Below are 26,626 nucleotides of genomic sequence, written 5' to 3'. Positions count from 1 at the left end.
CTTTATTGAAACAAATTCCACAGTCTGACCTCCCCTCTGGCCAATCCTCAGTGAGGCCCCTAGTTAATTGAATTAGAGCTCTGCAGAGGGCACAGTGAATGTAACAAGGGTACCGATGACGGTGGTGGTGATGCTGCTGCTGATGGTCCTGTGGAGAGAAGTGATCCAAAGAGCCTTCCAGAGCCTCTCTCCCACCAGCCTTCCCCTCAGCCTCCCCCTTTAAGGGTGTGATGGTACTCATAACATACTGCAGATGCCAGTTTCCTCCTTCTACTTCCTGCCAAAACTGACCTGCAGAAGGCAGGATATCCAACAGAGCTGAAGAAGTATTTGTTGACTTATGGCCCTTCTCTCTCCTCTTTGGAGAGAGAAGCTGAGACCGACCGATGCACACCGGCAGCTACAGGACTCACGGAGCCAGGAGAGCAGAGTGGGAAATGCTGGGCTAAAGGACAGGGGGCGGCGGAGCTGGGGACCGAAAGTGCAGGAGGGTGGGAAGCTTCCTTAGTTGGTCCTCCCATTTATTCATTCATTCATTCCTATTCATCCACCCATCATTCCTTCCCTGAGGCGCACTCTGGGCCGGGGCTTGTGCGCCCGGTCTGAGTGAGTGGCTAGAGTGGGGTGGGTCGCCCTGGGAACAGTTTGGGGGCTGGGAGTACACTCGTTAGAAATGCACATTTAGAATTCCTTCCCAGATCTATTAACTCAGAAGGTCTGGAGCTGGGGACCACGAATCCACAAGTCCAGACAGGATCCTCAGGAAACTCTGATGCGCGTGCCGTTGAGAATATTTGGATAGTGTGACGTCAGGTCGGGGGCGCTGGCTCCCCGAAGATCTCCGCCCACGAGACCCTGGACAGGTCCTGGAGGAGGTGACCTCCCGAGGTTAAGGCCACGGCAGGCGTCTCTCCATTGGCTGATTGTGTCCTCGATATAGCGGGGAGAGGCGTGGCCCTCCAAGGCCCCGCCCACAGCCCGCTGCTGCTGCGGCCGCCTTCCGAGGTTTCTTGGCTTTCCGGGCACTCGTAGCCGCCCCTTTTCGAGCTGACGCACATTAGAGCCGCCGGCACTCAGCACCCGCGGTTCGAATCCCCGCGTCGGCCGCCATGGCGGGCGCTGAGCCGGAGGCTGAGGGCAGCGGCGAGGGCGGAGGTGGCGGCGGCCGGGCTGTCCCCGCGCGGGGCGGCAGCGCCGTGCGCGTGGCCCCGCTGGGCCCGGAGCAGCTGCGGCGGGTCCTGGAGCGGGTGGCGAAGGCGCAGCCGCCCGCCAAGCCGCCGCCGCCGCCGCCCTTCGGGCTTCAGGACGCGGTGCGACGGCTGCGGGACGCGGCCCAGCAGGCCGCCCCGCAGCGGGGCCCGGGCGCCGAGCCCCCGCGCCCGCCGCGCCCGCTGCCGCCTCAGGTGAGGCGCCGGGAGGGACCGGGGGGAGCCGAGGCCGGGGGTGGGCGCGCCTCCGCGTCGCCGCGATGGCCTCGCCCGCCCGCCCGGCGTCCGCCGCGGCTTCAGCTCGCCCGGCCCGCGGACGAGTGCCGCTCGGGCCCGCGGCCCCTGTCGCACGCCCCTGTGGTCCATTCCGCTCGTATTGGGACCTGTGTGTACGCGCCCTACGCGGAGAGCTCGGGACAGGTTCCGGGAGTGACGAGGGGCCGCCGCGGAGCGAGCCGTCCCCAGGCCTGACACCGGAGACCTGGTTAGGTGGCAGGTGCCGCGACTCGGGACGGAATTAAGTACATGGTGGTGCTTGGCGCGGGACTTGGCACCGTGGGTTTGTAACTCGGTGCCCAGCACGGCGCCTGGCACGCGCTTCGTGTGTGAAATGTGCAGAAGCACTCGGTACACGACAACACCCCATTTCTCAGTGGCGTCATCTCCGGGGACACACAGCTGTTGGCTCCTGGGGCAGGTGGGCCTGCGGCAGGGGCTCCCAAGCCCAGAGGGTCCAGTGTAGCCCCGGAGACCCAAGACAACTGTGATTCTGCCCATATGCTTCCCAAAGCTGTGACTTTGGGTAACAACCTCTTGGGCTTCTGGTTTCCTTATTTGCAAGAGGGATGGTTCATCGGGTGAGTTTCCTGGGTCTTACTCTGCCGTGGACACCAATGCCTCCCCGTAAGCTGAGCACAGCAAGTCCTTGGAGTCGGAATGGGGACCGTGGCTGCTGTTTGCGGCGGCTGCTGGGGCCTGGCACTGTGCCGGGCTGCCTGGTTCTCAGCTCGCAGGGAAGCATTTGCATTAGCATTTTACCGATGAGGAACATGGTCAGAGAGGCCGAGGAACTTGGCCCAGGGTCCCCCAGATGTGGCTGCATTCCAGGGCCTGTTGAATGTGGTCACAGCTTTTTGGGTTTGGAGTGGCAACTTAGGAAAAAGTCCAAGAATGACATTTTCCGTCAAATGAAAGCAAAGCCAATTAGAGTTAGGCAGCCCGATTGTTTCTGTAGCTAATCTAATCAGGACGACCTAAGTTCTGCCTGAATTCACAATAATGTGATCGGACCGCCCATCCAGCTAATACTCGCTGAGCCCCAGCTGGGCCAAGGAGGCCTGGAAGGCAAACCGGATGGGGCCTTGCCCCTGGGGAGGTTGTCATCTAACCAGGGAGGTAAACGGGCCTCAGGTAACTTCTGACCACAGAAGGCTAGAAAACAGTCTTAAAAGAAGGGAGAGGCCATTTCTGGCTGAGGGACCAGAAGAAACTTAGTGGCACAGGTGGCATCCGAACTATATTTGGAAGGGTGGGTGCCCTTTGAAGATGCTGGGGCTGAAAGGCAGGGTTGGGGTGGGTGGGGGGTGAGGGTCAGAAGGCAAAGGCCAAGCGGATACACACTCCAGAGGGTCAGAGTTCGGCTCGAGTCCCTCCCACTGCTCCCCCGACCCTCCCCCTGTTCCTGCCCCACAGAGGCATTGCTTCCTTCTCTGACAGGCCGGGCCCTGTTGTTTCTCCCTACACCTAGAATGTAGAATGCCTTTTCACCTGGCAGCAATTCTGCTTGGCCTCCTGGCCTCAGCAGAGGTCGCCTCTCAGCGCAGGCAGGGAAACTGCCTGCCTCCCCAGGGGGCGGCGGGGCTTTGCTCACGTTCACCTGTTGGTGCCCAGAGAGGCCCAGTAAATGTCCCTGAATGAAGTAAACATGCAACAAAGCGCCCCATCGGATGCCCACACAGTAAACTAGTGTCCACGGCAGATTAAACATTCAGACCACTTGCCACTGTGACAGCCCTCGAACTACAGGGTTTGGTGCATGCACACAGGGTGTACCTGTGCATGCGTGTGTGTGCACACGTGTGTAAGGGTTTAATGCCCTTACCAGGTAATGGTCTTAGAGCTTAGAAAAACATTTTAAGAAACACAGTAAAATGAAACATATGTGGTTCTCAAAATGCAGTGTAAATCTAACTCGTTTTTATCGGCCTCCAGTTAGTAAAAGGGGGGATCTAAAGAGGGCCTGTTGGTGGCTCCAAATCAGTGGTTCTCGTGTGGGGACACCGGTAACGTCTGGTTGTCGCAGTGCGGGGGGTGCTACTGGCATCCCATGGGCAGAGGCAGGGCTGCTCCTCAACATCCTGCCATGTGCAGGCGGTCCGCACGACAGCATTACGGGCCCCGAGTGCCAGCCTTGCGGGGTTGGCAAAGCCTGCCCAGGCTGAGGAGGTTCATCTCTCCTCTCCCCCGGGAGAGGGACGCTCATTATATCCGCTCCGCGAGGACAGGGATGCTGCTGCGCCGCCCCTGCCTTGAGGCTGGGACAGCTGTGTCCCTGACACCCAGACCATTACCTCGGGCACGTCCTCACTGCCCAGTAACTACTTGTGGGTCGTTGTGGGTCGCAGCACTCCCCTTCGGTGGGCCCCTTGCTGTTACAGACGGTGCTGCCTGCAGTCTCCTGGACGTGTGTCCTTGTGCCTGTGCGAGGGTTTCTTACAGGATTCAGGAAGCGGAATTGCTGGGCCAAAAGCACATGCATTTAGAATTTTGTTAGGTGTTTTTTAAAAAGCTCGTTGAAGATATTACAGCCCTACTCCTAGTTGTGTGCCCCAGAGAAACACACACACACCTATACATACACACACGTGCATGAAGGCTCCCAGCAGACCTTCGAGTGCAGGGTTGGAGACCACCGGTCCATGCTCAGGACAGTGCTGTGGTCACACGGCCGGGAAGAGGAACCCCCGAGAGCCACACGCCTCAACATGGATGCATTTCACCAGCCACAGAGCGAGTGAAAAGCCCCACCAAGTTGCAGGAGGTGATATGCATTTATACAAAGTTTAAAAATGAGAAAACTACATATTTTTAGGGATGTCTACGTGTAATATAAAAACTGCACGAGGATGGTCAGCAGCGTATTCCAGTGGGGCAAAGGGAAGGGCGTGCAGCCTGGGAGGGCGGAGCAGGGCCAGAGGCGCCGGCGCTGTGGCTCAAGGCGGGTGTGAGGTCTTGTTCTTTATGGCTGTTAAAACTTAAAAAATGAGCCTACAGGTTGCGTTGAGTCCACTTTAGGGTACAGAATTCCAAGTAAATACACGTGTAAAACTATAAGAAAGAATATTTCTTAATAGGTCATGAAATAAATTCAATGCATTATGACTAGTACAGTAGATATAATTGGAGGCATTTATGCTGGAATGGTAAGTAGTTTCATGAATTTTTAACATTATTTACATATGCAAATGTTTCTGTCCTAACCTATGGATGTGAAGGAAAATACGTCACTCTGATCAGAAAGAGTAGGAAACATCACTGTACAGAGTACGGATCCGTAGACTTTTGTGTACATGAGATGCATTTTATAATTTAGAAAACCTTTCAATAGTGGATTTAAGATGAGAACAAAATGGCGGGGCCGTTGGTAAGCTGAACACTTCTTCTCTCTTTAAGCGACTGGAAGCCGTCTGCGTCAAGGCAACACCTGGAGAGACAAGAGGCCGGGAGAGGCCGAAGCCCCAACAGGCCGCCGTCCAGCCCAGGACGGCCAGGCCGAGCCAGCTGCCCGGGCGGCACTGCGGCGCACTGGGGCCCGGGGTCACCAGTCCTCAGCTGCTCGGGGCGCCACCCCTCCTGAGCGCCCAGCCACAGCCACCTGTTCAGGTGCTTGCACAGAGGCCGCTGCCTGCCCTCCGACCGGTCCCTGCAAAGAGAGCCGTGGCTCCCCTGGCTCCGAAGGGATCCGGTGCCATGCTGGCCCCTCGGTCCGCCTCTGACCCGCTGGCAGGGACACCTGTTTCATCCAGTTCAGCAAATTTATTTGTCCCCAACTTGCATATGAAACACACTGAGAGACTAAAAAAGTCTTTAAAGGTGAAAACACGTTCTGGGCGGATATCTCGACCTCCCAAGTATAAAGCCAAAGATTACAAATTCATAAAAATGGAGGACTTGGCCGACAGCCACCCGTCGGACTCGGACGACTATGCAGAACTGAGTGTGGAAGAGGAGGAGGAGCAGCGGGAAAAGTGGGCGCTCTTTGACCTGTCGAGCTGCTCCCTGCGGCCCAAAACCTTCAGGTGTCAGACCTGTGCAAAGTCCTACATAGGAAAGGGGGGGCTGGCCCGGCACTTCAGACTCAACCCGGGCCACGGCTCGCCCCAGCCTGCGATGTCGTCGTCTGGGAAAGCCAATGGGAGTGTGACCCAGGGCCTGCCGTCTGCACGGGATGGCCTGCAGGTAATGTTTCTGTCTGGTCACTGTTCTTGTCACTGCCTGTCACCCTTAAGTGAACCTTTGCGGTGTTTGAGGGGGGTCCAGGCAGAGGTTCACGCAGAAGCCAAGTCACCGTGTGGGGGACCCGAGGCCCCACCCGTCAGCCCCTCTGCCAGGTAAGCGAGGCGTGTCCTCTGGACGAGTGGGCGTGGGGAGCCTGTTTGTGGGAGTGCGGGGCCGCTTCTTCAGTCTGGTCGGTAAGACTCCTGGCTGCTCAGCCTTGATTGATGTGACAGTGGTTCTCGGGAAAGGTCGGGATTGGGGACAGCGGGCCACGGGTCGCTGCCTTGGGCACCAGCAGTGACGTGCTGCGCGTGTCCTTCCTGTGTTGCCCCTTCCAACACCATCCAGAACGGTCAGTCTGTAGAAGTCGAAGAGGCATCGGTGTCGGGACCAGCAGATGGAAGTTACTCAGCCCTTTCGGGAACAGAGAGACGCTCAGGACCCACTCGGGGCTGTGCCACGGTCCCTGCAGAGCCCAGCGCAGCCAGGAGCAGCGCCAGCCTCCAGGAGGTACGTCGCTCTTAGACTCTGCTCCTGCCTGGCGTGCTGTGTGGCAGTTCGCTGTTAGGCTTCTGAGTGTAAAAGTGAAACGCCCAGATGAGTAGACGGCTCACCTGGGCTGTACCTGGGGAGGGGCGGTAAACTCCAGGGCGGCACCACCTGCAGTCGGTCAGGTTCGCCCCTTTGCCACGATGGAGCGCCTCGCCTGCGGTGATAGCTGCTTGCCTTTGTCAGTTTGGGGAAAAGTATAGCCTGCGTTTCCATGGAGACTGTCTCGAAAACAACAGAAATGGGTTTCTTTTTTCCTTTCTTTTTTTGGTAAAAAGTTTCCAGGTAGAAGAGCATGTTTCAGGGTTGAGCCCTGGAATCTCCATTCCAGCCCCTGTGTGTCCCGCATGTGGTGGGACTGACTTGGAAAGCTGGGACACGACCTCACTCGGGTCGTCCTTGGCCGGGGTGTTGGCGTTTGCCTGGCAATGGCCAGTTGGGATCTGTTGTTTTTTACTGGGGAGGAATCTGTCTCTCTGGCCCCTACCATCAGGCCGGGTCCTCCCTCACTGAGCCAGCCTCTCACCATTTCCCAGCATGAATTCTTTGTTTTACTACATTTTATTGATTATGCCGTTACAGTTGTCCCATCCCCCCCCTTCACTCCCCTCCACCCTGCACACTCCCTCCCACCCATATTTCCCCCCTTTAGTTCATGTCCAGGGGTCGTACATACAAGTTCTTTAGCTTCTATATTTCCCATACTATTCTTACCCTCCCCCCTGTCTATTTTCTACCTACCATTTATGCTACTTATTCCCTGTACCTTTTCCCCCTCTCTCCCCTTCCCACTTCCCCACTGATAACCCTCCATATGATCTCCATTTCTGTGGTTCTGTTCCTGTTCTAGTTGTTTGCTTAGTTTGCTTTTGTTTTTATTTTAGGTGTGGTAGTTAATAATTGTGAATTTACTATCATTTTACTGTACATCTTTTTTAATCTTCTTTTTCTTAGATAAATCCCTTTAACATTTCATATAATAAGGGCTTGGTGATGATGAACTCCTTGAATTTGACCTTATCTGGGAAGCACTTTATCTGCCCTTCCATTCTAAATGGAAGCTTTGCTGGATAGAGCAATCTTGGATGTAGGTCTTTGGATTTCATGACTTGGAATACTTCTTTCCAGCCCCTTCTTGCCTGTAAGGTCTCTTTTGAGAAATCAGCTGACAGTCTGATGGGAACTCCTTTGTAGGTGACTGTCCCCTTATCTCTTGCTGCTTCTAGGATTCTCTCCTTCATTGGAATCTTGGCTACTGTAATGATGATGTGCCTTGGTGTGTTCCTGCTTGGGTCCAACTTCTTTGGGACTCTGAACTTCCTTGACTTCCTGGAAGTCTGTTTTCTTTATCAGATTGGGGAAGGTTTTTTTTTTTATTATTTGTTCAAATAACTTTTCCACCTGTTGCTCTTCCTCTTCCCCTTCTGGTACCCCTATAATTTGGATGTTGGAATGTTTAAAGATGTCCTGGAGGTTCCTAAGCCTCTCCTCATTTTTTTGAATTCCTGTTTCTTCATTCTGTTCTGGTTTAATGTTTCTTTCTTCCTTCTGGTCCACTCCATTGATTTGAGTCCCAGTTTCCTTCCCATCACTATTAGTTCCCTGTACATTTTTCTTTATTTCACTTAGCGTAGCCCTCATTTGTTCATCTAATTTGCCGCCAAATTCAACCAATTCTGTGAGCATCCTGATTACCAGTGCTTTGAACTGTGCATCTGATAGGTTGGCTATCACTTGGTTGCTTAGTTGTATTTGTTCTGGAGCTTTGATCTGTTTTTCTGTTTGGGCCATTTTTTAATTTGCCTTGACTCACCTATTTTGTATGAGGTGCGGAGCCTTAGGTGTTGACCAGTGTTGGTCAACCCAGTTGCTGGGTTGTGGTATTGTATGTGGGGCAGGTGTCTGAGAGGGAACAATGGCGCTTGTTCTGCTCTCTGATGGATTTTAGTCCCTTCTGCTGCTTTCCCCAAACAAACTGGGCCCTTCTGGTGCTGATTCCTGGGGAGTGGGCTTGTGTCTGTTCGAGGACCCTGCGGGTCTCTCCGACAAACTCTCCTGTGAGGCTGGGAGTCTCTCCCTGCACGTCAACCCTCACAGGTGTTTTCAGTCAGTGTTTTGAGGCTTCATTTCCCCTCTGGGGCCCTGGGTTGTGCGGTCTGTCCCGCTCCCCAGTTTCGCCTGGTTTATCTGCACGAGAATGTGGGACCACCCAGTCTGCCAGCCGCCTGGTGTGCCACATCCCTCCACAGTCCACTGCCACACTGGGTCCTCCAGCCGCCACTTTTTTAGCTGCAACCCCTGTCCACCCAGCCGCCCTACTCTGCTCCTCCTGCGGGTCTGATGAATGTGTCTACTTTTAACTCCTTGGTTGTGGGACTTCCATACAGTTCAGTTTTCTGTCGGTACTGGTTGTTCTTTTGTTTCTAAATTTTTGTTGTCCTTATTTTGGTTGTGCGAGGAGGCACAGTGTGTCTCCGTAAGCCTCCATCTTGGCCGGAAGTCTGCCAGTTAGAATCCTAATTGGGAGGTGAGACACAGAGAGAGAGTGATGCCTGGCCCCGAAGGAATGGCCATGGGGTTCCCGGGACACTCTGTGAGCCCGAGCAAGTTAGCTTCTCTGGGGGTGGGGAGACTTATTAATGAGCCCGGGTGACCATTTCTAGCAGCAGGAGCTGATGAGCTGCCCTCGGGCATTGGGCCCGCTCTGTCGCAGCTCCGCCACTAGCCCTGTGCTGGTTCCGGGCTCACCTTGGCCCACTGGTTCCATGGTCATTGTTATCTCGACCCGATGGATGAGGAGCCCGAAGCTTAAAGAGGTTAATAACTTGCACACAGTCACCCTGCAGGTGGCAGATGCAGAATCTGGGTCCAGGGTGCTGGGTGTCTCCCCTTGACAGGGCGTCTGGGACCAGTGGGGCTCGCCTGCTTGGTATGGCAGTGACTCTCACGTGGTGATCCCCCCTGCGGACTCACAGTGCCATGTCCTGCACACAGAGAGCCCAGGACCACTCTGACGAGACCACTCAGGCTTAGAGCGGGGAACCCCTCAGAAATGGGGCGCACACTGACCATCACTTATCAGGTCCTGTCATAGGTGTCGTAGGTGTAGAGGGCACATGTGCACAAGACAGACATGGCCCCCACTCTAGGGAAGGACGACAGCCACACCAATCGGCAACTGCCAGGCAGGCCCGAGAGGGGAGCCCAGGATAGAAGAGGTGCCCTGTCTGCTGCGGGCCAGGTGTGGCGAGGTAGCACCCATGTTCTGCCCTTCCGCACCTTGGCCAGTGTCAGCCGCCAGTTGGTCATTTTCCCATAAGGGCTTTTGCAGGTCGTTCTGTTTCCCGACCACCTGCTGCTCTCTGATCTCCCTGCAGCCCCTGTGGCCCCTCAAGGTCACTCCCCAGCATCCCAGAGCCTCCTGAGACTTTTCATCACTAAGCCCCGAGCGCTGCACCCTCCCTGCATCTCCTGATACCCACCCAGTCCTCATCCTCTCACACCTGCATTTGGCTCAGGCGTCCCGACTGGCCGCCTCGGGATGCATTTGCATTTTCGGCTCTGGTGCTGGCTGGAGCCCCGGAGAGGAGAGCAGGCGTGTCCCCAGTACCCCGTCCTCGTCCGGAACCCCACCCCTCACGTGCCCAGGGCTGTTGTGGAGGCATCAAACTCTCTGAGGCCAGGACTGATCACGGGACTGTGCCGGTGGGTGGGCAAGGGGCTGCTCACCACAGCAGGACGGTCACGGTGAGAGTCGCTTCGCTGCTAAGGTTGGGGGACTTTCTGCCTCCTTTGTTTATTGCACCAACTGGTTGGCTCCTGGGAGGTGCTCGTGGGCTCTCAGAGGTGTGAGACTCCTTCTTCCGGTAGTTTCTGCACCAGTGCGACCGGCAGGACCTGGTGGAGTTGGCCCTGCCCCAGCTGGCGCAGGCTGTGACTGTGTATGAATTTCTTCTGATGAAGGTGAGTTGTCTCCATGTTTCTAAATGATCTAGGGGATGATTAGAAGTTACGTAGAATGAGCCAGGCCTTCTAGAATCACTTCCCTCCGGGGTAGAGCTGAAGTGAGGCTGCTGGACCTGCCGGATGCCTGGGTGGGGCCGCTGCCTACATGGCCAGGTCTCTGGCAGGCCCCTCCTGGACCCCCGTGTCTGCTCTAACTCTGTGTGGGAGGCACCGAAGGGGAGCGGCAAACCTCAGCCCCCGCCTCGCCGCCGCCTCCTCTATACGGGGCTCTGCGCCCTGGTGAGCCCACTCGGATGAGGCGGCCCAGCTGCCTGCAGCCCCACTTCCCACCTCCAGGCCGGGACCTCCTCCCCCCCAGGCCCTCGAACACGCCTGTCCTCAGGCCCTTCGCTGGGACACGGCAGGCTTTCCCTGGGGCCTGCAGGACACCCCTGCCTTTGCCGGGCTGGGCCGAGGCCTGAGGAACCCGTCTCCTTCCGTCCTTTAAGTCTCTGTCTGTGTTGTCCATGTCACGGCCCCGGGCGTGAACCTCGTTGTCATCTTGACCTTCACTAAGGTTCACAAAGACCATCTGGCAAAGCCTTTCTTCCCAGCCGTGTACAAGGAATTCGAAGAGTTGCATACGATGGTGAAGAAAATGTGTCAAGATTACCTCCGTAGTTCAGGCCCACGTTCCCAGGAGCCCCTGGAAATAAACAACAATGAGGTAATGGTCTCACGGGGGACAGTGTTCCCCATAGAGCTCGCGGAGGGAAGGGCGTCCATTACAAAGGGGAGAGTGTTTCTGTAGTGATGCGCTCGTCGTGGCTTCTTTTTAGCTCTTTTCTCGTCAAGCACAGGTTTTTCTCTTCCTATAACAATGATAAATGCTTTTTTTTAAAAAAAAAAGAAAACTCAGGCCCTGGCTGGTGTAGCTAGCTCAGTGGACTGAGCACCGGCCTTCAAACCAAAAGGCCACTCACTGGTTTGATCCCCTCTTTCTCCTTCCCTTCCCCTCTCTCTAAAAATAAATAAATATTTTTTAAAAACCCTTAGAAGTGCAGATAAGGTAAAAGAAAATCAGCAACACCAGCCCTGGCTGAGTGGCCCAGGTGGTGTGTGTCGTACCGATGCGTCAAGGTTGCAGGTTTGATTCCCCGTCAGGGCACATGCAGGTGTCAACCAAGGATCAATAAGGGGAACCACAAATCACTGTTTCTCTCCCCCCCCCGCCCCCATTTCCCCTTCTCTAAAAATCAATAAATAAGAAAACAGCAGCACTGTAATCCCCTCCCTCACTCATTATCAGAGTTTTCTTCATTACGCAGGTTTCTGGGGGTGGGTTATAGAGAGGTCATAGTTATTGTTTCATTTCATTTTTAGAGAGGGGGAAGGGAAGGAGAGAAGAAGAGAAACATCAGTGTGTGGCTGCCTCTCATGCGCCCCCTACTGGGGACCTGGCCCACAACCCAGGCATGTGTCTGACGGGATCAAACCAGTGAGCGGCCTTTTGGTTTGAAGGCCGGTGCTCAGTCCACTGAGCTACACCAGCCAGGGTGGACACATGTTTTTAAAAAGACACATTTGACTTATTGTGGACCAGTTCTTTGCTGGGCGTGGCATGCACCATGTGGTCAGTGGTCAGGTCATTCAGGGGCTGTCCCCAGCCAGCATGGAGACGCAGCGCTGCACCCCCACTGCCCGAGCCTGTGAGCCTTCTATTTTCTCTGTCAGAGTCCCCACACAGTCTGCAGGGCGGCCCTGTCAGCCTGGTAGACGCTACACTTGCAGGTCCCCAGTCTCCCCTCTAACCTGGCCGTGCCCTCGCTTCCCTGCCCCGCCCCCACCTGCTGTGTTTTCTGTCCATGAGGTCCGTGCATGAAAGCCGGCAGCTGTCGCTCATGACCTTCACACCTGCTGCTGCACATGTGGAATCTGATGTGACCCTCACCTCCCCCTTCACGGCCTCCGTGGTCTCAGATGGGCGGCTGCCGAGGTCCCCCAGGCCATGAGCAGAGACGCTGGCCCCAGCTTCGGGCCCCAGCCTCCCACACCCATGCACTCCCCACCAGCTGGCAAAGGAGATCTGGTTCCAGAGATGGCAGGGCTGTTTTTCTGAGGGAGGCGGGACAGGCCAGAAAGTGACATTGTCTTAGAAAACCGTCTCAGTGTCTCTAACTTGCTGACCCAGAACGTCTGGCCCCGATCACAGCCCATGTCACCACCAGTTTCCCCATCGAACTGGGTGCAGACCTCATTTTCCTCAGAGTCTGGGCGGTGCCCCACGGGACACAGGGACTCCACAGGTGTGCACGCAGGCCTTCAGTCCTCACGCCTCGCTCTTCCCAGGTCGCCGAGTCCCTGGGCATCACCGAAGGGGTCCTGCGGAAGAGAGGGACTCACACTGATGGCGTCCCACACACGTGTGACAGCCACAGGTCGGCAGGGCCAGGGCCCGAGACAGCAGTTTCGAGAAAGAGGGAGAGCGAGGTGGGCATGGCACCGGGGCTCCTGGGGGGGTGGGAGCCACGGTTTTGCTTCTTGAACTCCCCAGGAGGAAGAGGTGCTGGCCTGCCCGCTTCCTGCTAGTCTCAGCTGTTTGGGTCTTCTCTTCCTAGACTGCAGAGGCGGGGCTGGCCTCAGCGAAAAGGACCAGGAGCGCAGCTCTGCCCAGGGAGTCCATTGCGTCTTCTGCAGACAGCGGAGACCAACGGAGGCCAGCCGGGGGTGCCCTGGGGGCCAGCGAGGGTAAAGTGCTTGTTGTGGTTGGGCCCGAGGCTCAGAGGCCTGCTTTTCAGGGTTGGTGCCTCTGTGGCCGCGTCTGAGAGCCCTCTGGTCCCTCCAGACCTTGATTCCAGTGCCCTCATGTTTTAGAGCTGCCGTGGTGGAGGGTGGTGGAGGGTGGTGTGGGGCCCGAGAAGCTGGGCAGCGTCGAGAGCAGGGCCAGCCCCAGGGTGCCCTGAGTCTGTGGTGGGCTTTTGCAGACTCTGCTCTAGGTGCCAGCTGAGATCTAACCTGTGAAAACGAGGCATATGCTGGCTTTCATTCCTGCGCTAGCCAGAACCCATCGGTTTGCTTCTGAGCAGGGCGCATGCTGAGAGTAACAGTCAGCTTTCCGAGAGCTGCTCGGGGCCACCTTCCTGGGGCAGGGGTCTCAGGTGTGAGGAAGGGGCATCCTCCATTTTCGGACTTATGACCTAACTCTCTGGTGGATGGGCCAGTGGGTTCATTCGTGAGAGCAGTGAAAACCCTGGCACCCAGCTCCCCTCGCCTCCAGCCTGCGTTTCCACTCGCAGCTTCACCTGCACCGGGAAGCTCCCATTCCGAGTTGTGAGGAGAGTTTGTGTATCACCCCCTTTTTTTTGCAACAAATTTAATGTAGACCAGCTTATCTGGATGGTGAGTGCAGTGAGCAGGCCCTAACAGGGCTCATGTGTGACCCGTTTTCCCTGCTGTTTAGGTTCTGGCCCTCGAGTGGGCGGGAGCGCCTGTCTGGGTCCTGAAGAGGGCCACACGACACCAGTTTCTGACCTGGACCGCAGCGCGCCCCAGGCGGGCGGGCAGCTGAAGGCACTTGCTGACTGTGCAGCCCGCAGCGGGTCTGCAGCCCCCACCCTCTCTCACCAGGATGTCAGTGGGCCTGGTCTCCGGGCTCAGATGGGACGGCCTGGCACGCCAACCCTGGAGCAGGTGGTAGTGTTCCCCATGGAGAACGCTCAGGGACACTCTTCAGACCTGCACGCTGGGGACAGCCTGGGGAGCTGGGGACTCTGCAGCAGCGTGATGTCCGAGGGAGGAGTGGCATCCCTGCTGCCTGGCAGGTCTGGACACAGCGGGGCAGGAAAGTTCGGCCAGGTGCCAGGCTCCCTCGTGAGTGGCCAGCACACCAGCCCCGGGGAGGCCCTGCCTGTGGGGGCCGAGGCCCCTCCGCTGGGGGACGACCTGTCTGTCGTGCCGATGCACGGTGCCTGCAGCCCCGAGCCAGAGCTGGGGCCTCCGCTCTCTACACACGGGGGTCTTGGAAGCTGTACGGGGGACTCGGACCAGGTTCCCCACAGGACAGGGACACACGCTGACCCGGGAGGACTGGAGAGCACGTTGGCTGCGGGCGAGGCTGTGGTGTTGGAAGTCGCCGGCGGGTGCAGCCTGCTGCCTCAGGGACAGGAGCAGACGCTACCGCAGACGTCCGGCCGGCTTCTCCTGCCCGACCCGGGCTCCGCAGTGGCCACGCTGACCGAGGCGGAGGGGCCGGCCCCGCACACGTGTCCACCGGAGGGGCTCCTCACGCAGCCATGGAGGCAGTGCCCGCCCAGTGAGACGGGGTCAGAACCGCAGCCCCAGACAGGTGTTTATTTTACCCAAAGAGGGTCTGTTGCGAGCGATGCGTATTTCTCCAACGTGAGCATGGACACAAACGAGCACTTATAAAGAGTGGCGCCTTTCCACCCCACAGGCGCCTTTCCCCCATCGTGGCTGTGGCTGTGGCCACGGGTCAGTGAGTGAGGAACTTCTCCTGTACGTCTGGCTCTCAGGAGCTGCAGGTGCGGCTGCTGTCCCTGCCACCCACGGTGACGCGACTGTCCCCTTGCTTCTTGGTGTATGCTGCTTTTTCACCACACTTGGTCCATACCAGAAGCTCCTTCTGGGTTCAGTATAAAAGAAAATCAACAAATAAGCTAGCCGTTCTCGGCAGCATTTCACTGAGAAGTGGGGAGGAAAGTTGTCTCTCCTTGCATTTTACAAACGAGGAAAGTGGGGCGTGAAAGGTAGAGCTCCAGCTCTCTGGCGACCCGTCAGCCAACACGAGAAGCAGGTCAAATCTGCCCGAGGCCGGGGCCCCGGCCTGTTGAATGTGCGTTTACTCTCTACTTACAGGATGTTCCTCAGCGGAATATCCCAGCAGGCCTTCGCTTCACCATGGTGTATGCGCCGCTGCGAGCGGCAGCGACTTTGCCAACGGAGGAAGAAGTACCCCGCCGCGCTGTGCGTGATCGGCAGCTGCAGATTTCCTGGCCACGTGCTCCCGGGGCACTGGTGGGACTGCCCGCAGCCACCAGGGCCTGTGCCCTCTGCCAGGGCAGTGTCCGCAGGGCCCCAAATACCGAGATGGATGGTAGCCAGCCTCACTGTCACAGCGCCGCACCGACAGACGTGACCTCATCACAGAAACCACGTGGAACCGCCCCATTCTCATCACCTCTCTGGAGTACAGAGCATGCGCGGTACTGAGGGAGGCGCGGCAGCAGAGAGGCCTTGGACAGACACCGGACGCCCACCGCCCGCCCCAGGGACCGCGCAGGCGGCCGCCGAAGGCCTTCAGGGCGGACCTGTCCCAGCGCAGGTGCCCAGGCTGGGTTCAGCAGCCGCGCCCCGCAGGCTCCTGAGGCAGCAGGCCCACCGCGTTCACCAGGTGATGGGGGTGTGGGCCGGCGAACAGGAGGCAGGGGCCGCGGGAGTCGGTCTGTGATGCCCTCTGAGGGCCATGTTTTTTTAATTTATTGATTCTAGAGAGACAGAAACATCGATTTGTTGTCCCACCTACCTATGATTCATTGATTCTTGTGTGTGCCCTGGCCAGGGATTGAACCCGCAGCCTTGGTGTGGCAGGACAGTGCTCCAACCAACCGAGCTAAGCAGCCAGGGCTAAGGACCAGGTTTTTCAGATACATTTTTATTTTCATCTCGGGAATAACATGCCCACAGTTTAAAACGTCCAGTGCTCCAAAGGGCCTTGATGAGCAGTGCCAGCCCTGACCTCAGCCCTCTGTTGCCCTCTGACTGCGGCTGCCCCACTGCTTTGATTTGTCCATTCACTGTCGTCCGTGGACGAACCACTGACCCTCGGGGACAGCGCACACGCCCCCCTAGTTGTCTGTTGCACACGGTGTTAAGTCAGGACTTGCTTCGTACACTGGAGCGTGAATGTTGTTCACTGCTGAGCCTCTGAGCTGTAAGGACATTTGCTTGTAAGCTTTGCTTTTCCTACAGATAATGGCCTTGGATTTTTTTTTATTTGCTTTTCTTTCTTTTTTGCTGTTTTTTTTCTTTAAATTAATTTTTTAGAGGGGGGAAGGGAGGGAGAGAAACATAGATTGGTTGCCTGTTGCACACCCCCATCTGGGGGTTTGGTCCGCAACCCAGGCGTGTGCCCTGACCAGGAATAGAACCAGCGACCCTTCGGTGTGCAGGCCATGCTCAGTCCACTGGCCGCACCAGCTGAGTCTGCTCTTCGGTTGTTTTTAACAAAATCACACATGCATATGGTTTAAAGTGTCAATTTCCTCAGCTTTTTTTTTTTTTAGATTTTATTGATTTATCTTTACAGGGGTAGGAGAGAGGGAGAGAAACATCAGTGTGTGGTTGCCTTTCATGCGTCCCCTGCTGGGAACGGGCCTGCAGGGAACCAGCATGCAACCCAGGAATGTGCCCTGACTGGGAATTGAACTGCGGTCCTCTGGTTCGCAGGCCTGTGCTCAATCCACTGAGCTACACCAGCCAGGGTCAGTTTTTTTTTTTAAAGAAAGCAGCCCCCCTGTTCATTTCTGACAGGTACATGCTGAGCACAGCTCAGCTCTGTGTGGTACACGGTGATTACTTTCTTGCTTAAAGATTTAATTTATTTTTAGAGGAAGGGGAAGGAGAAAGAGGGAGAGACACATCAGTGTGTGGTTGCCTCTCACCACCCCCCACTGGGGATCTGGCCTGCAACCCAGGCACCTGCACTGACTGGGAATCAAACCGGCGACCCTTTGGTTCACAGGCCAGCGCTCAATCCACTGAGCCACACCAGCCAGGGCCACTGTGATTTTTATGCTTTTGTATTTCCTGGAGTTTGATATATATTTAAACATATATATGTTTACATATGTATGTTTTTAGTTTTAATTAAAGGTACTTTTCATTAATTCATGCCCAAACCTTTCCCCAGCCCTGTTCTGTTTGGTTGATACTTTCGTATTCCTTCACTGACCACTGGGCAAGATCTCCGGGGGCAGAGGAGAGAACCACAATTCGCCTCCGTGGCCAGAAGTCTGCTGGTGGCTCTCTCAGGACTTCATGGTTTCTTTCAGAGAGAGGCTGTTTTGTAGTTTATTCCTAAAGTTGTGCAGACTTTGGAATGCAGCAGAGTCAACCACTGGAGCTCCCCTCGTCAGTCCGGCACCTCTGTGCGGGATCTCTGGGTGAGTGCCCCTCGGTGACGTGCGCCTCACTCAGCTTTTAGTTCTGTTTGTGCTTTGCAGTATCAGTCCTTTCCAGTAACTTTCCCGGGCAACTTGGTGTCTGGGGGACGAGGCATCAAGAAACAGGAAATGGCCTAGAAAGGCCTAGAAACTGTAGAAATCGTTCCATGTCTCCTCCGAAGAACATTTGTCTCGGAGTGTCCCCCAAACGTAAAACTGCTGACAGACCTGGGCCTCGGGGCCCCTGCCCAACTGCCCCGCTCAGACGCCAACCTTGCGGTTTTTTAGCCTGCGAGACACACGATGGGGGACTTTTATATGGTTGGATTTTAGCAAATACTGCAAAGGCAGAGGCAAGAGAAAGTCTAAGAATTGTTGCCTTTAAATGCTTTTGATGGGTCAACCTGCACATTGAGAACGCTCGACTCCTTCTCAGAATAACCTGCCAGGAACCCAGCCTTTTATTTGTGGCACATGTTCCTTCCTTCCCGGGAAGCCCTTGTTTCTGGGGCGCTAGAACCTCAGCCTCATGAGGCTCCACCCCATATCCCACAGCGTGAACTTTCTTAGGCCTGGTTCTGGGGAGAAAGGCAGAATGGACCCTCCCAATGTTTGCTGCAAATATTGCCAAACTATAGGGTTTATGATAGAGAGCCACGCGGAAGAAACATCACTCGGCTGGTGGCAGACATGCACTTTTTTATAGAGGATGTTCTTTTCCATGATGCCATCGATGCCCAGGTCACCCTGTGGTATTTTAAACATCAGCTGTAATTACAAAACTAATATAGCCCCTAAATTCAAACAGTACAGACAAGTATAAAGTATAAATACTAGACCAGGGACTCGCTGTACAAATGTGATCCACATAAAATACACCTGATTTACAAAACCGGGTGACAGGTTCACAACAGGGACAGATGACACTGAGTGACCAGTTAACGAGTGTGTCTGGAGAGGCCGTGGGGAGCTGGTGAAACGGTCCCGTCTGGAAGACCCTAGAAGGTGGGCGGGTGGCCGTTCCGAAGCCTGGGCGTGGCGCTGGGATACGGGCGTGGGTCGCACCTGCAGGATGGTCCGAGCAGGGGCTGCAGAAGCCTGCCGTGCGGGGGGGGGGGGGGGCGCTTGGAAATCCCACGTGCAGCCGTGGTGGGAGGTCACAGAGCTCGGTGCCCGGTTTCCAGCAGCATGCTTTCCAGAAGCAGCTTGCTGTCACTCCGCACGCAGGGCTGGTGCAGCCACAGGGACAGGTAGGTCAGGGCGAGGCCGCGGTCGGCGGTGTGCGCCAGCTCCCCGACGATGGTGCGCTTCAGGAGGAGCTCCTCCTGGTACATGGCCGAGAGCTGCTGGGCAACCTCGTCTGCAACATGCCAGTCCCCCTTTAATGGCAGGGAGTGAGCAGGCGCCCTGGCCTGGGAAGGGCCACCACGTGGACGCGCTCCTTGCTGCCCAGCAGAACCAGCAGCGGCACCGAGACTAAGCACCGACAACTGGCACCATCAGCCTGCGGTGCCGTGGCAAGTGGCCGCGAATGAAAAGTGACCCTAACCTTCCTCCTCACCACTGAGAACCTGCAGTGGTTCTAATAGTCGTTAACCTCACACCGACAGTGTTCCAGCACAGGCCAGGCCGGCTGACTCTACCTTTCCTCCCTCATTTAAAAGTGAGATCTCACATCGATATCAAAAAGCTTAGCCCTTCTTTTGAACTAATAAAGCTAAAAATAACAATGTCTCATAGAGGTTATTAAAGTAATGAATTCCATTTTCCAAGCAGTCTTTTCCCTGCTTGAATGAATTTTATGAGATTCACTGAAGTTTTATTTTTTTTCATTAAAACAAAGTGAGAAAAAAAACCCTTCAAAAAAGTCAAGATTTCTGCCTTTGCAGAAGCGGCAGACTTTATTCTATTCATTGGTTTTAAAGGGCCAATCATGGCAGCTTGCTTCATGGGTTTCTAATTACGCTTTCAACATTCTTTGCTGATTCAAGCCGAGAATAAATGCTCTATTTAAGACGCCCCATCTCCACCCCTCCGAACGGATCCTCCTGATTTGGGGTTGGGTTCCCTGACCCGCCCTGCAACCCCCACAGGAAGCACTCACAGAAGCGGGCCGTGGGCCACGTGTGGAACAGGGGGGCCCCTCTGCCGTCCTCCCCGTAGTGGTACTTCTCCAGTTCGCAGATCCCCTTGGTAGTTGAAGACAGCTTTTCCATTTTCACCTGTATTTTTGTCTGAAAAGATAGCAACTTGGGATGTAATAACAAGACTCGAAATGTCCTCCAGTCTCAGACTCAGTCACCCTGAGATTCCAAAGCTGGGAACCTAAGTCTGCTGAGACCAGAAGCCCAGCAATTCAACTGCATCAACTCTGTGCACAGCGAACTCCCGGGCAGGCAGCACTGTGATTTCATCAGCCCGGGTTGCTCAGTGCTCAACCCGACCCCCCAGTCCCGGAGCAGACGGAGCTCCCCGAGAGGTGGACTTCTGCCGGTGTGGAGGGCAAGACGGCGGTCAGCAAGTGAGCTCACTTCCCACTCTGACTGAGCGCCTCTGACCTGCCTCTCTGAGGCCAGTCTCCTTGTTTATCACATGGCAATGATGAAAGGCAGCCCCACACCTTCCAGGAAGGAGCTCCGGGAGGAGGCGACGAGACACCGGCAGTGCTCGGTGAGGACGCCATCCCCGCGGCCCCTTGGCGGCTCCGACAGACTGCCTGCTGGTGCTGGCAAGGGTTTGTTAAATAAAACAGATGGGTGCTCGGCCGTAAGAAGGAGGAGCTCTTACCCTTTGCGGCAGCGTGGATGGACCTGGAGAGCATTACGCTGACTGAAATAAGCCAGTCAGAGAAAGACAAATGCCACGTGATCTCACTTACATGTGGGATCTAATGAACAAAATGAGCGAACACACAGAACAGAACCAGACTCAGATACAGAGAACAAGACTGACAGCTGTTGGAGGAGGGGCGGTTGTGGGGCTGGGTGAAAAGGCGAAGAAAGCAGCCAAAAAAACCCCTTTATGACACAGACGACAGTGTAGAGATCATGGGGGGGACACGCAAAGGTGGATAAATGTGGTGGAAGGAGCCTTGACTTGGGGTGGTGAGCAGGCAACACAATATACAGATGACGCATTACAGAACGGTACACCTGACACCTACACAATTCTACCGACCAGTGTCATCCCAATACATTCAATACGCACACACATAAAGCAGATGGGCAAAGCCACTAGGAGCTCAGGTGTGAGTGGCCCAGGGCTCAAGGACCACACTGCCAACTCCTAAGCACAGTTAACCCGATGCGTACGGGGAAGTAAAAGGATCTGTAAGTCGTCCGAGTCTTCGTTCCCTGCACTCGGGCCTCCCACCACCCTCCGGGGACATCCGAATCGGCTGGCACTGACTTCAGCCAACGTTAATTTTTAAAGAATGGCACTCCTTTCCCAGATCCTTCCGGGCTCAATAATTCCCTTGGCTCCACCCCAAGAGGCAGACTCTGTGCCTGCAGCTGGGCAAGCACCCAAGGTCGCTCACTGAGCTTGGGAGGGACGCGGCTGGGACCGAGACCCCAAGCCTGGAGCCCAGTGCTCGCTCTCTCCCCCACACTTGGCAGCAGCTCCCTGGCACGCCCTCTTCTAAGAAAAGCTTCTGCAGGTCGGGACTGCAGGGTTCCTGCAGGCCCGACGCCATCCTGTTCGTATGGACTTGCCACAGTCAAGCAGGTTCTGGGGAAAAACACTGTAAAAGTGTCCAGTCTTCAACAGCTGATTAACTGGGATCTTCAGTGGGTCACTCTGCCTCTGTCATCCCCACCGGCCCAGAGCTCACCCACCAGAGATGCAGTGTGGATCGAGAGCCAAAGCCGAGAAAGCCGGAATCCCAGAGCCCCCCCACGGTGTCCCCACCTTTCTGGGAGTGGGGCTGACAGATGACACTGCTCGCCTAGGGCAAGACAGCAGGCAGCGTCCCCAAACAGCAGGACAATCACAAAACCCTGATTGTTTACAGGGGACAAACAGCCCCCCCCCCACCAAACGGCTGACGCTGGTGTTGGTTTTCGATCTAAAACAAAAGGGGACATCACCGAGATGTCCTCAACGCACCGTTTATTTTCCCATTTCGGCGTTTCTAAAACCAGCCCGCATCTCACAAGAGACGTGGTATTTGGAGCACAGTGTCGTCTGTGTCAGAGAGGTTTTCGTTTTTTGACTGCTTGCTTCTCCTTTTCACCCAGCCCCACAACCCCCCCCCCCACAGCTGCCGGTCTTGTTCTCTGTATCTGAGTCTGCTTCTGTTGTGTTGTTTCCTGAAAAACTCCTCTGAATCCTAAATCTGAGTAAGCGGTTTCCTGACGAAATGTAATTATATTCAACATACTCTGTTAGAAAAGACAAGCATGTGAAGTCTAGGAAACATCTCCACCAGCAAAGGTTGAAGTGTAAGGGTCTATGTCCACAGGTGAGCTGTGGTTACTCACCACAAGTCAAACGTGCGCAAACCCTCATTCCTAAGCCCAGCAAAGAGGTGCCCTGTGGTGTCTGTGTTTGGTGGCCAGTGTGGCAGGCACTGAACTTCAGTCACCAGTTCATTGAGCAACCACTTACCAGCCCGGGGCCCACAGGCCGGCCAGCCTACAGCCTGTTTTTGTATGACCACGAGCTAAGAATGGGTTCTGCATTTTTAAGTGGGTGAAAAAAAATCCAAATAATATCTGGTGATGCATGAAAAGTATGCAGTTCAAGCTTTGGGGTCCGTAAGGAAAGTTCTGCTGGAACGCAGCCCACCATTCGCCTCTGCCCGACCTTCGGCCATGCTGGTGACACTGAGCAGAAGCCAGTGGTGACAAGAGAGGCTGGGGGCCCACAGAGCCTCAAAACAGTTACTGTGGAGCCCTGTGAGGGGGCAAGATTGCCCCGGACAACACATGGGACCAAAAGAACAAAGGTCTAAGACAGCATCTTGGAGACATCAAGACTTGCGGACCAGGCAGAGGAGGTTGAGGGAGAAGCCAACGATGGAGCAGGAACGACCGCCTGGCGTCGAGCACGGCTGAGTGCCAGGCGAGCCCCTGGGCCTTACCAAACCGGCCACGGTGGCCTGCAGCTCCTCGCACAGCGCCTCGAGCTCCGCGCTGTACCCTGGCGGCCTCCGCTCTGCATTTCCGTCGCAGGCCGGGCTGCCGCTCTCCAGCTCGGCCTCGTCTTTACTCCTGGACAAAGTGGAAGAAGGGGAACAAGTCACATTCTGTGAGCTCCCCTCGGCCGGTTAGGGTAAACCCGAGACATTGCAATATCCAGGGAACGATGTCAGAGGTTTCCCAAACATGCTGTTTCACGTCATTGAACGCTGATCAGTAATGTAGACAATGAACACATTTGTCGATTACTCAACTCCGCACTAGAGGAAGTCAGTGATATTCAGCCCTGGGGCCTCCTCGGCGTAGGGTGCAGTGCTGGGCACGAAGATGACAGGTGGGGAACAAATTTTGTGAGCTGGAGGCCGTGACCCACGGGGCAAGAGAATAATCAAGTGGAGTCACAATCAACGCTGAAGGAGAAAAGTTCCATATTAAAACGGGAGAAAGATCAGAGCCTCTCGTGGGACTGGCTGAGCAGGATCCCACAGGGAAACTTGGCAGGGCCCGAAATGACCGATGTGCCTGAGGACAATGGTGGCCTAGAGGCGCATGCGCTGGAGGATATCTGTATGGAATCATAACTATAGAAATGTGATCTAACCGGGAGACAGCACTGGCTCCCACGAGTGAAGGGCTCAGTACCCATGAGTGAGCCTCTCGGGCTCAGTTGTCCCCTGTGATCTGACCAACTGCTGTGCGTCAGAGGGTCCTGCAACCCCTGCTTGAGTGATTCACAGCTCTGGAGAACAGTCCTCTTACCGCATTACCAGTTATTGCAAAAGGCACTAAAGAATATGAAAGAACAGCCCGATGAATAGGTACATGGGGCAAGGTCCTGGAGGGGCTTCTGTCCCTGTGGACTTTGGGGACACCCTTCCAGCACATCAAGTGTTCTCACTGACCAACCTGGAAGCTCTCCAAACCCCACAGGCACGGCGGATTGAGGCACTGGCTGCTGCTGCTGGTGATTAACTCAACCCAGCCCCTCTCGCCTCCCACAGGGGCGGCGCTGAAAAGTTCCAGCCCCCTGTTGCTTGGTTGGTTCCCCCGGCAACCAACCCGCATCCTCCAGGGCTTCCCACAGGTCACCTTATTAATATAAATTCAGGCCTGGTCAAAAGGGGCTTGTTATGAATAGAAGATACTTATTTCACTTTTACCACTCCCAAGCTATTTCAGGAACCGGGACTACTGGAGGACAAAAGACCAAACATTATAACTAAAGATTCTCCCATTGCTCTTGTTAATTAGGAAATTATAAGGGGTTTGGGAGTTGTGTGTCAGGAACAGGGAGGAAGACCAAAGAGATATTTCGTGCTATAAATCACAATGTTGCAAAATAAAATGCAACGTTATGAAGAAAAGGTCCCACTTACCAACCACCCCAACACTATTCTTCCTAGAGGAGACCAAGGTCATGAACTGAGCCTGCATCCCTCCAATCCATTTTTATAATTTTATGTATTTTGTATGTTTAGATGTAATCAGGAACAGTGTACAGGGTCCAGCAGGAGTAAGGCCTGTTTAGGTGGTTGGTAGGGTAATAATATGGGCATAATAATTCATAGTTTTAATTTGAACATGTCACTTAAAATGCCGCATCATGTGCTTGAGTGTGATATTGTTATGTTACAGAATTACATGCTTATGATTTTGTAATAAAAGAGTCTGTAATTAAAAAAGGGGCGTTATTTGTGCCAGACCCTGCATAGTGTAATTTTGTATTTAAATGTACATTTACACTTCATACTTACATGTATCATTTTACCACTTGCTTTTTTGCTTAATATAATTTAATTTGTCCATGTTGATGGAGACCACTCCTCCCCCATAGGAGACCCCCACAACACTTGTGCCCAATTATTAAGGATGAAGAGCTGGGAGGGGCTGTAGCTGTACTTACAATAAACTGATTTTCGTGTTGGCGATATTATTTGCAATAGCAAAGCCTGCATCATTGAGGGTTTCCCATTTCAGGATTAAATTATGCCAATCAGCTGCATTGTCCTTAATTTTTCTCGCGCTGACAGATAAGACAGGCTTTCTGGGCGTTGCACTTCCCAGGGTCTTTGCTGGTGGGTAGTAAAAGAAACACAGTTGTTATGGAATTCATGGCCACGGCTGGAGGGCAAAGGCTGTTAGAACTCTCCACAGTAAAACCGAACGCCGCATCAACTGGACAAGTAAGTCACGTGGACACTAGGAAGTCTGGATGACCAGGAGAGTTCCCGGAACGAGAACGAACAGAATGGTTTTTACACTTGAAGACTCGCCAGAGACGGCTGGGTCCTTTCCCAGCCTAACGGGTCCACATAGTTCTACCTTAAGCACTTTGATTGCTTTCAAAGGCTGGAAATCAGGCGAAGTTGTGACTTTCGTCACCTAGTCTCAGGCACTCTGGTGCCTCACGTTTGCTCAGAGCTTTGTGGTCCCCAAGTACTCCGTGGTGCCCAAGGCACTGACAAGGCTGGCCCGAGAAGCAGGGCACCTCCGAAGTCCTTCAGGACCTGACCCCTCTCCACCCCAACACTCGTCCCAACCTCTGCCCGGAACCCCCTTAAGCTACAGCAAAAATGAACTACTGGCAGCACCCAAAGTGGAGTCAGCTGCAGACCTTCCCACACGCAGTTCTGCTAGAAAGTGCTTTCCTTTCTCAGGCTAGTGCTGCCCATCCCCCAAGATGCACCCAGATCCCAGCCCCTGTGGGAAGCCACCCCGAGACCACCCAAAGCCCACTCAGGCTGTTTGGGCTCTTCCAGCCCTCCTGTGCCCTCTCCTTCCCCACTCAGAACCCGTCAGAGGCTGCTCGTGGCCCACAGGAGGACGTCCGAACCCTGTGAGAGGCCCTGAAGGGGTGCAGTGCACTCACAGTGGCACCGTTCGGAGTCCGGCCCCAAAGACCAGCATGGCTGGACCGGAATCCCAGCGCTGCCCTCGCCAGAGGTGAGACCTTGGGCATGTTAAGTAACCTCTCAGAGCCCAATGCCCCGTCTGTAAAATGGGGATAAGACCTGTCTACTTCAAAGAGTTGACGTAAAGGTTGGATAATATAGGAAAAGCTGTGAGGGCCTGGCAGGCAGGAAGGGTCTGCAGTATCTGCAGTCAGGAGGACCTCTCCACCGCGTGGCTTTCCATCACCGCCAAGCAACAAACTCAGTTCTGACCACGACAGCTGGAGACAGCATCAGATCCCGAGAGTTAAGGGCTCATGTTCCGTGTTCCCTCTCATAGCCTCAGCACACAGTAGGTGTTGAATAAAATGTGTTGACTACAGAAACAGCTTGTACCACCCGTGCTATATCATCATCCAAGGGGTTCTCTCCCCCAGTAGGAGCTCCTTAGAGGCCAGGATCACATCTGATTCATCACCTGTACGTGCTTAGGAACCAAAATCAGTTCTGACTCCAATAATGTCACAGGCTAGTAGGAAAGACAGACCGGTGACAGAGGACCGAGCAGAGTGGGGCAGAGGACGGTGGGTGGCTCCGTCATCTAGCCCTCCAGCCTCGCTGCCCATCTGTTGACATCACCTCATGGGATCGCTGTGAGGCTCGAAAGAGTTGATTCCCGTCAAGCCCTCCGAACACTTCAAGGCACACCGGGGTCACTCGGCGAGTGACAGATTTCAGTACAAGCGGAAAAGACTGTGCCTGGTAATTCCACCCGAGGGCCGCTCAGGGAAAGTGCTCCGCTAATGCTAATCTATAATGTCAAATACGATTTGAGCGTCAGGATCCGCTGACACATTTTTGCGTTCAACTCTTTCTACACATGGGAAAACTGATGCTCTGCCTAACCGACCCGCTCCCGGGTCGACAGCAGGGCCCGCGCGGAGCCAGGGGGCTAGGCTGGAGCGACGCCGGAACCCCGTTCAACCCGGAGGCCCCAGGCCTCCCGCTCAGTCCCCACAATTCCACCTTCCCGGCCCCGGGGAACTGGCCACTCTCACGCACCTTCCATGCGAGCGGCTGATCTCCCCGGAAAAAGACCCGAAGCCCCGCCCACGTCGCGCGGAATACGTCACTTCCGGCTCGCCCCACCCGCCGCCACTTGTGGCTCTGCCGCTCTAGCCTTTGGAGGAACCGGCTGTCGCTCGGCGGGGCGG

At 55.1% G+C, this 26,626-nt stretch overlaps 2 protein-coding genes across 6 annotated transcripts; one reads left to right on the top strand and one right to left on the bottom strand.

The window, feature by feature from the left end:
• The first annotated feature begins 1,085 nt into the window (after positions 1–1,085).
• On the top strand, positions 1,086–22,593 carry ZNF839 (zinc finger protein 839). Of its 4 annotated transcripts, none has more exons than XR_008391800.1 (10): positions 1,086–1,403; positions 4,881–5,666; positions 6,054–6,215; positions 10,125–10,217; positions 10,777–10,926; positions 12,549–12,689; positions 12,818–12,947; positions 13,660–14,544; positions 15,075–17,380; positions 18,772–22,593. XR_008391800.1 is itself a non-coding variant. In XM_053666088.1 (10 exons), exons 1-9 carry the CDS (start codon positions 1,110–1,112, stop codon positions 14,700–14,702), a joined length of 2,691 nt encoding a protein of 896 aa, XP_053522063.1. In that variant the 5' UTR covers positions 1,086–1,109; the 3' UTR covers positions 14,703–14,740; positions 15,075–15,161. The 4 variants fall into 4 exon arrangements, 3 of the variants coding, with proteins under 3 accessions (XP_053522063.1, XP_053522061.1, XP_053522062.1); XM_053666088.1 differs by lacking the exon at positions 18,772–22,593 and adding an exon at positions 14,653–14,740 and having other exon boundaries at positions 15,075–15,161; XM_053666086.1 differs by having other exon boundaries at positions 15,075–22,593.
• On the bottom strand, positions 18,060–26,579 carry CINP (cyclin dependent kinase 2 interacting protein). Of its 2 annotated transcripts, none has more exons than XM_037130355.2 (5): positions 26,475–26,579; positions 24,425–24,593; positions 22,464–22,593; positions 19,485–19,614; positions 18,060–18,759 (listed from the first exon to the last, which is right to left on the bottom strand). In XM_037130355.2, exons 1-5 carry the CDS (start codon positions 26,479–26,481, stop codon positions 18,593–18,595), a joined length of 603 nt encoding a protein of 200 aa, XP_036986250.1. In that variant the 5' UTR covers positions 26,482–26,579; the 3' UTR covers positions 18,060–18,592. The 2 variants fall into 2 exon arrangements, with proteins under 2 accessions (XP_036986250.1, XP_036986249.2); XM_037130354.2 differs by having other exon boundaries at positions 18,060–18,740; positions 26,475–26,577.
• Between the last annotated feature and the right edge of the window lie 47 nt (positions 26,580–26,626).

The sequence above is a fragment of the Artibeus jamaicensis genome, unplaced genomic scaffold (assembly GCF_021234435.1).
Source record: "Artibeus jamaicensis isolate MK-2021 breed Jamaican fruit bat unplaced genomic scaffold, CSHL_Jam_final contig_444, whole genome shotgun sequence".
NCBI classification, from domain to species: Eukaryota; Metazoa; Chordata; class Mammalia; order Chiroptera; family Phyllostomidae; genus Artibeus; species Artibeus jamaicensis.
This window is presented reverse-complemented; position numbering and strand designations above follow the sequence as displayed.

Bases quoted from the DNA above. Each gene is read 5' to 3' on its own strand.
- CINP (XM_037130354.2), bottom strand. The intron at 22,594-24,424 runs GTAAGTACAGCT...CACTTTGTCCAG, and splicing joins AACACGAAAATCAGTTTATT to GAGTAAAGACGAGGCCGAGC. The intron at 18,741-19,484 runs GTGAGTGCTTCC...GGCATGTTGCAG, and splicing joins GTGGCCCACGGCCCGCTTCT to ACGAGGTTGCCCAGCAGCTC.
- ZNF839 (XM_053666086.1), top strand. From the start codon at position 1,110: ATGGCGGGCGCTGAGCCGGAGGCTGAGGGCAGCGGCGAGGGCGGAGGT. The intron at 10,927-12,548 runs GTAATGGTCTCA...CGCTCTTCCCAG, and splicing joins TGGAAATAAACAACAATGAG to GTCGCCGAGTCCCTGGGCAT. The intron at 12,948-13,659 runs GTAAAGTGCTTG...CCTGCTGTTTAG, and splicing joins TGCCCTGGGGGCCAGCGAGG to GTTCTGGCCCTCGAGTGGGC.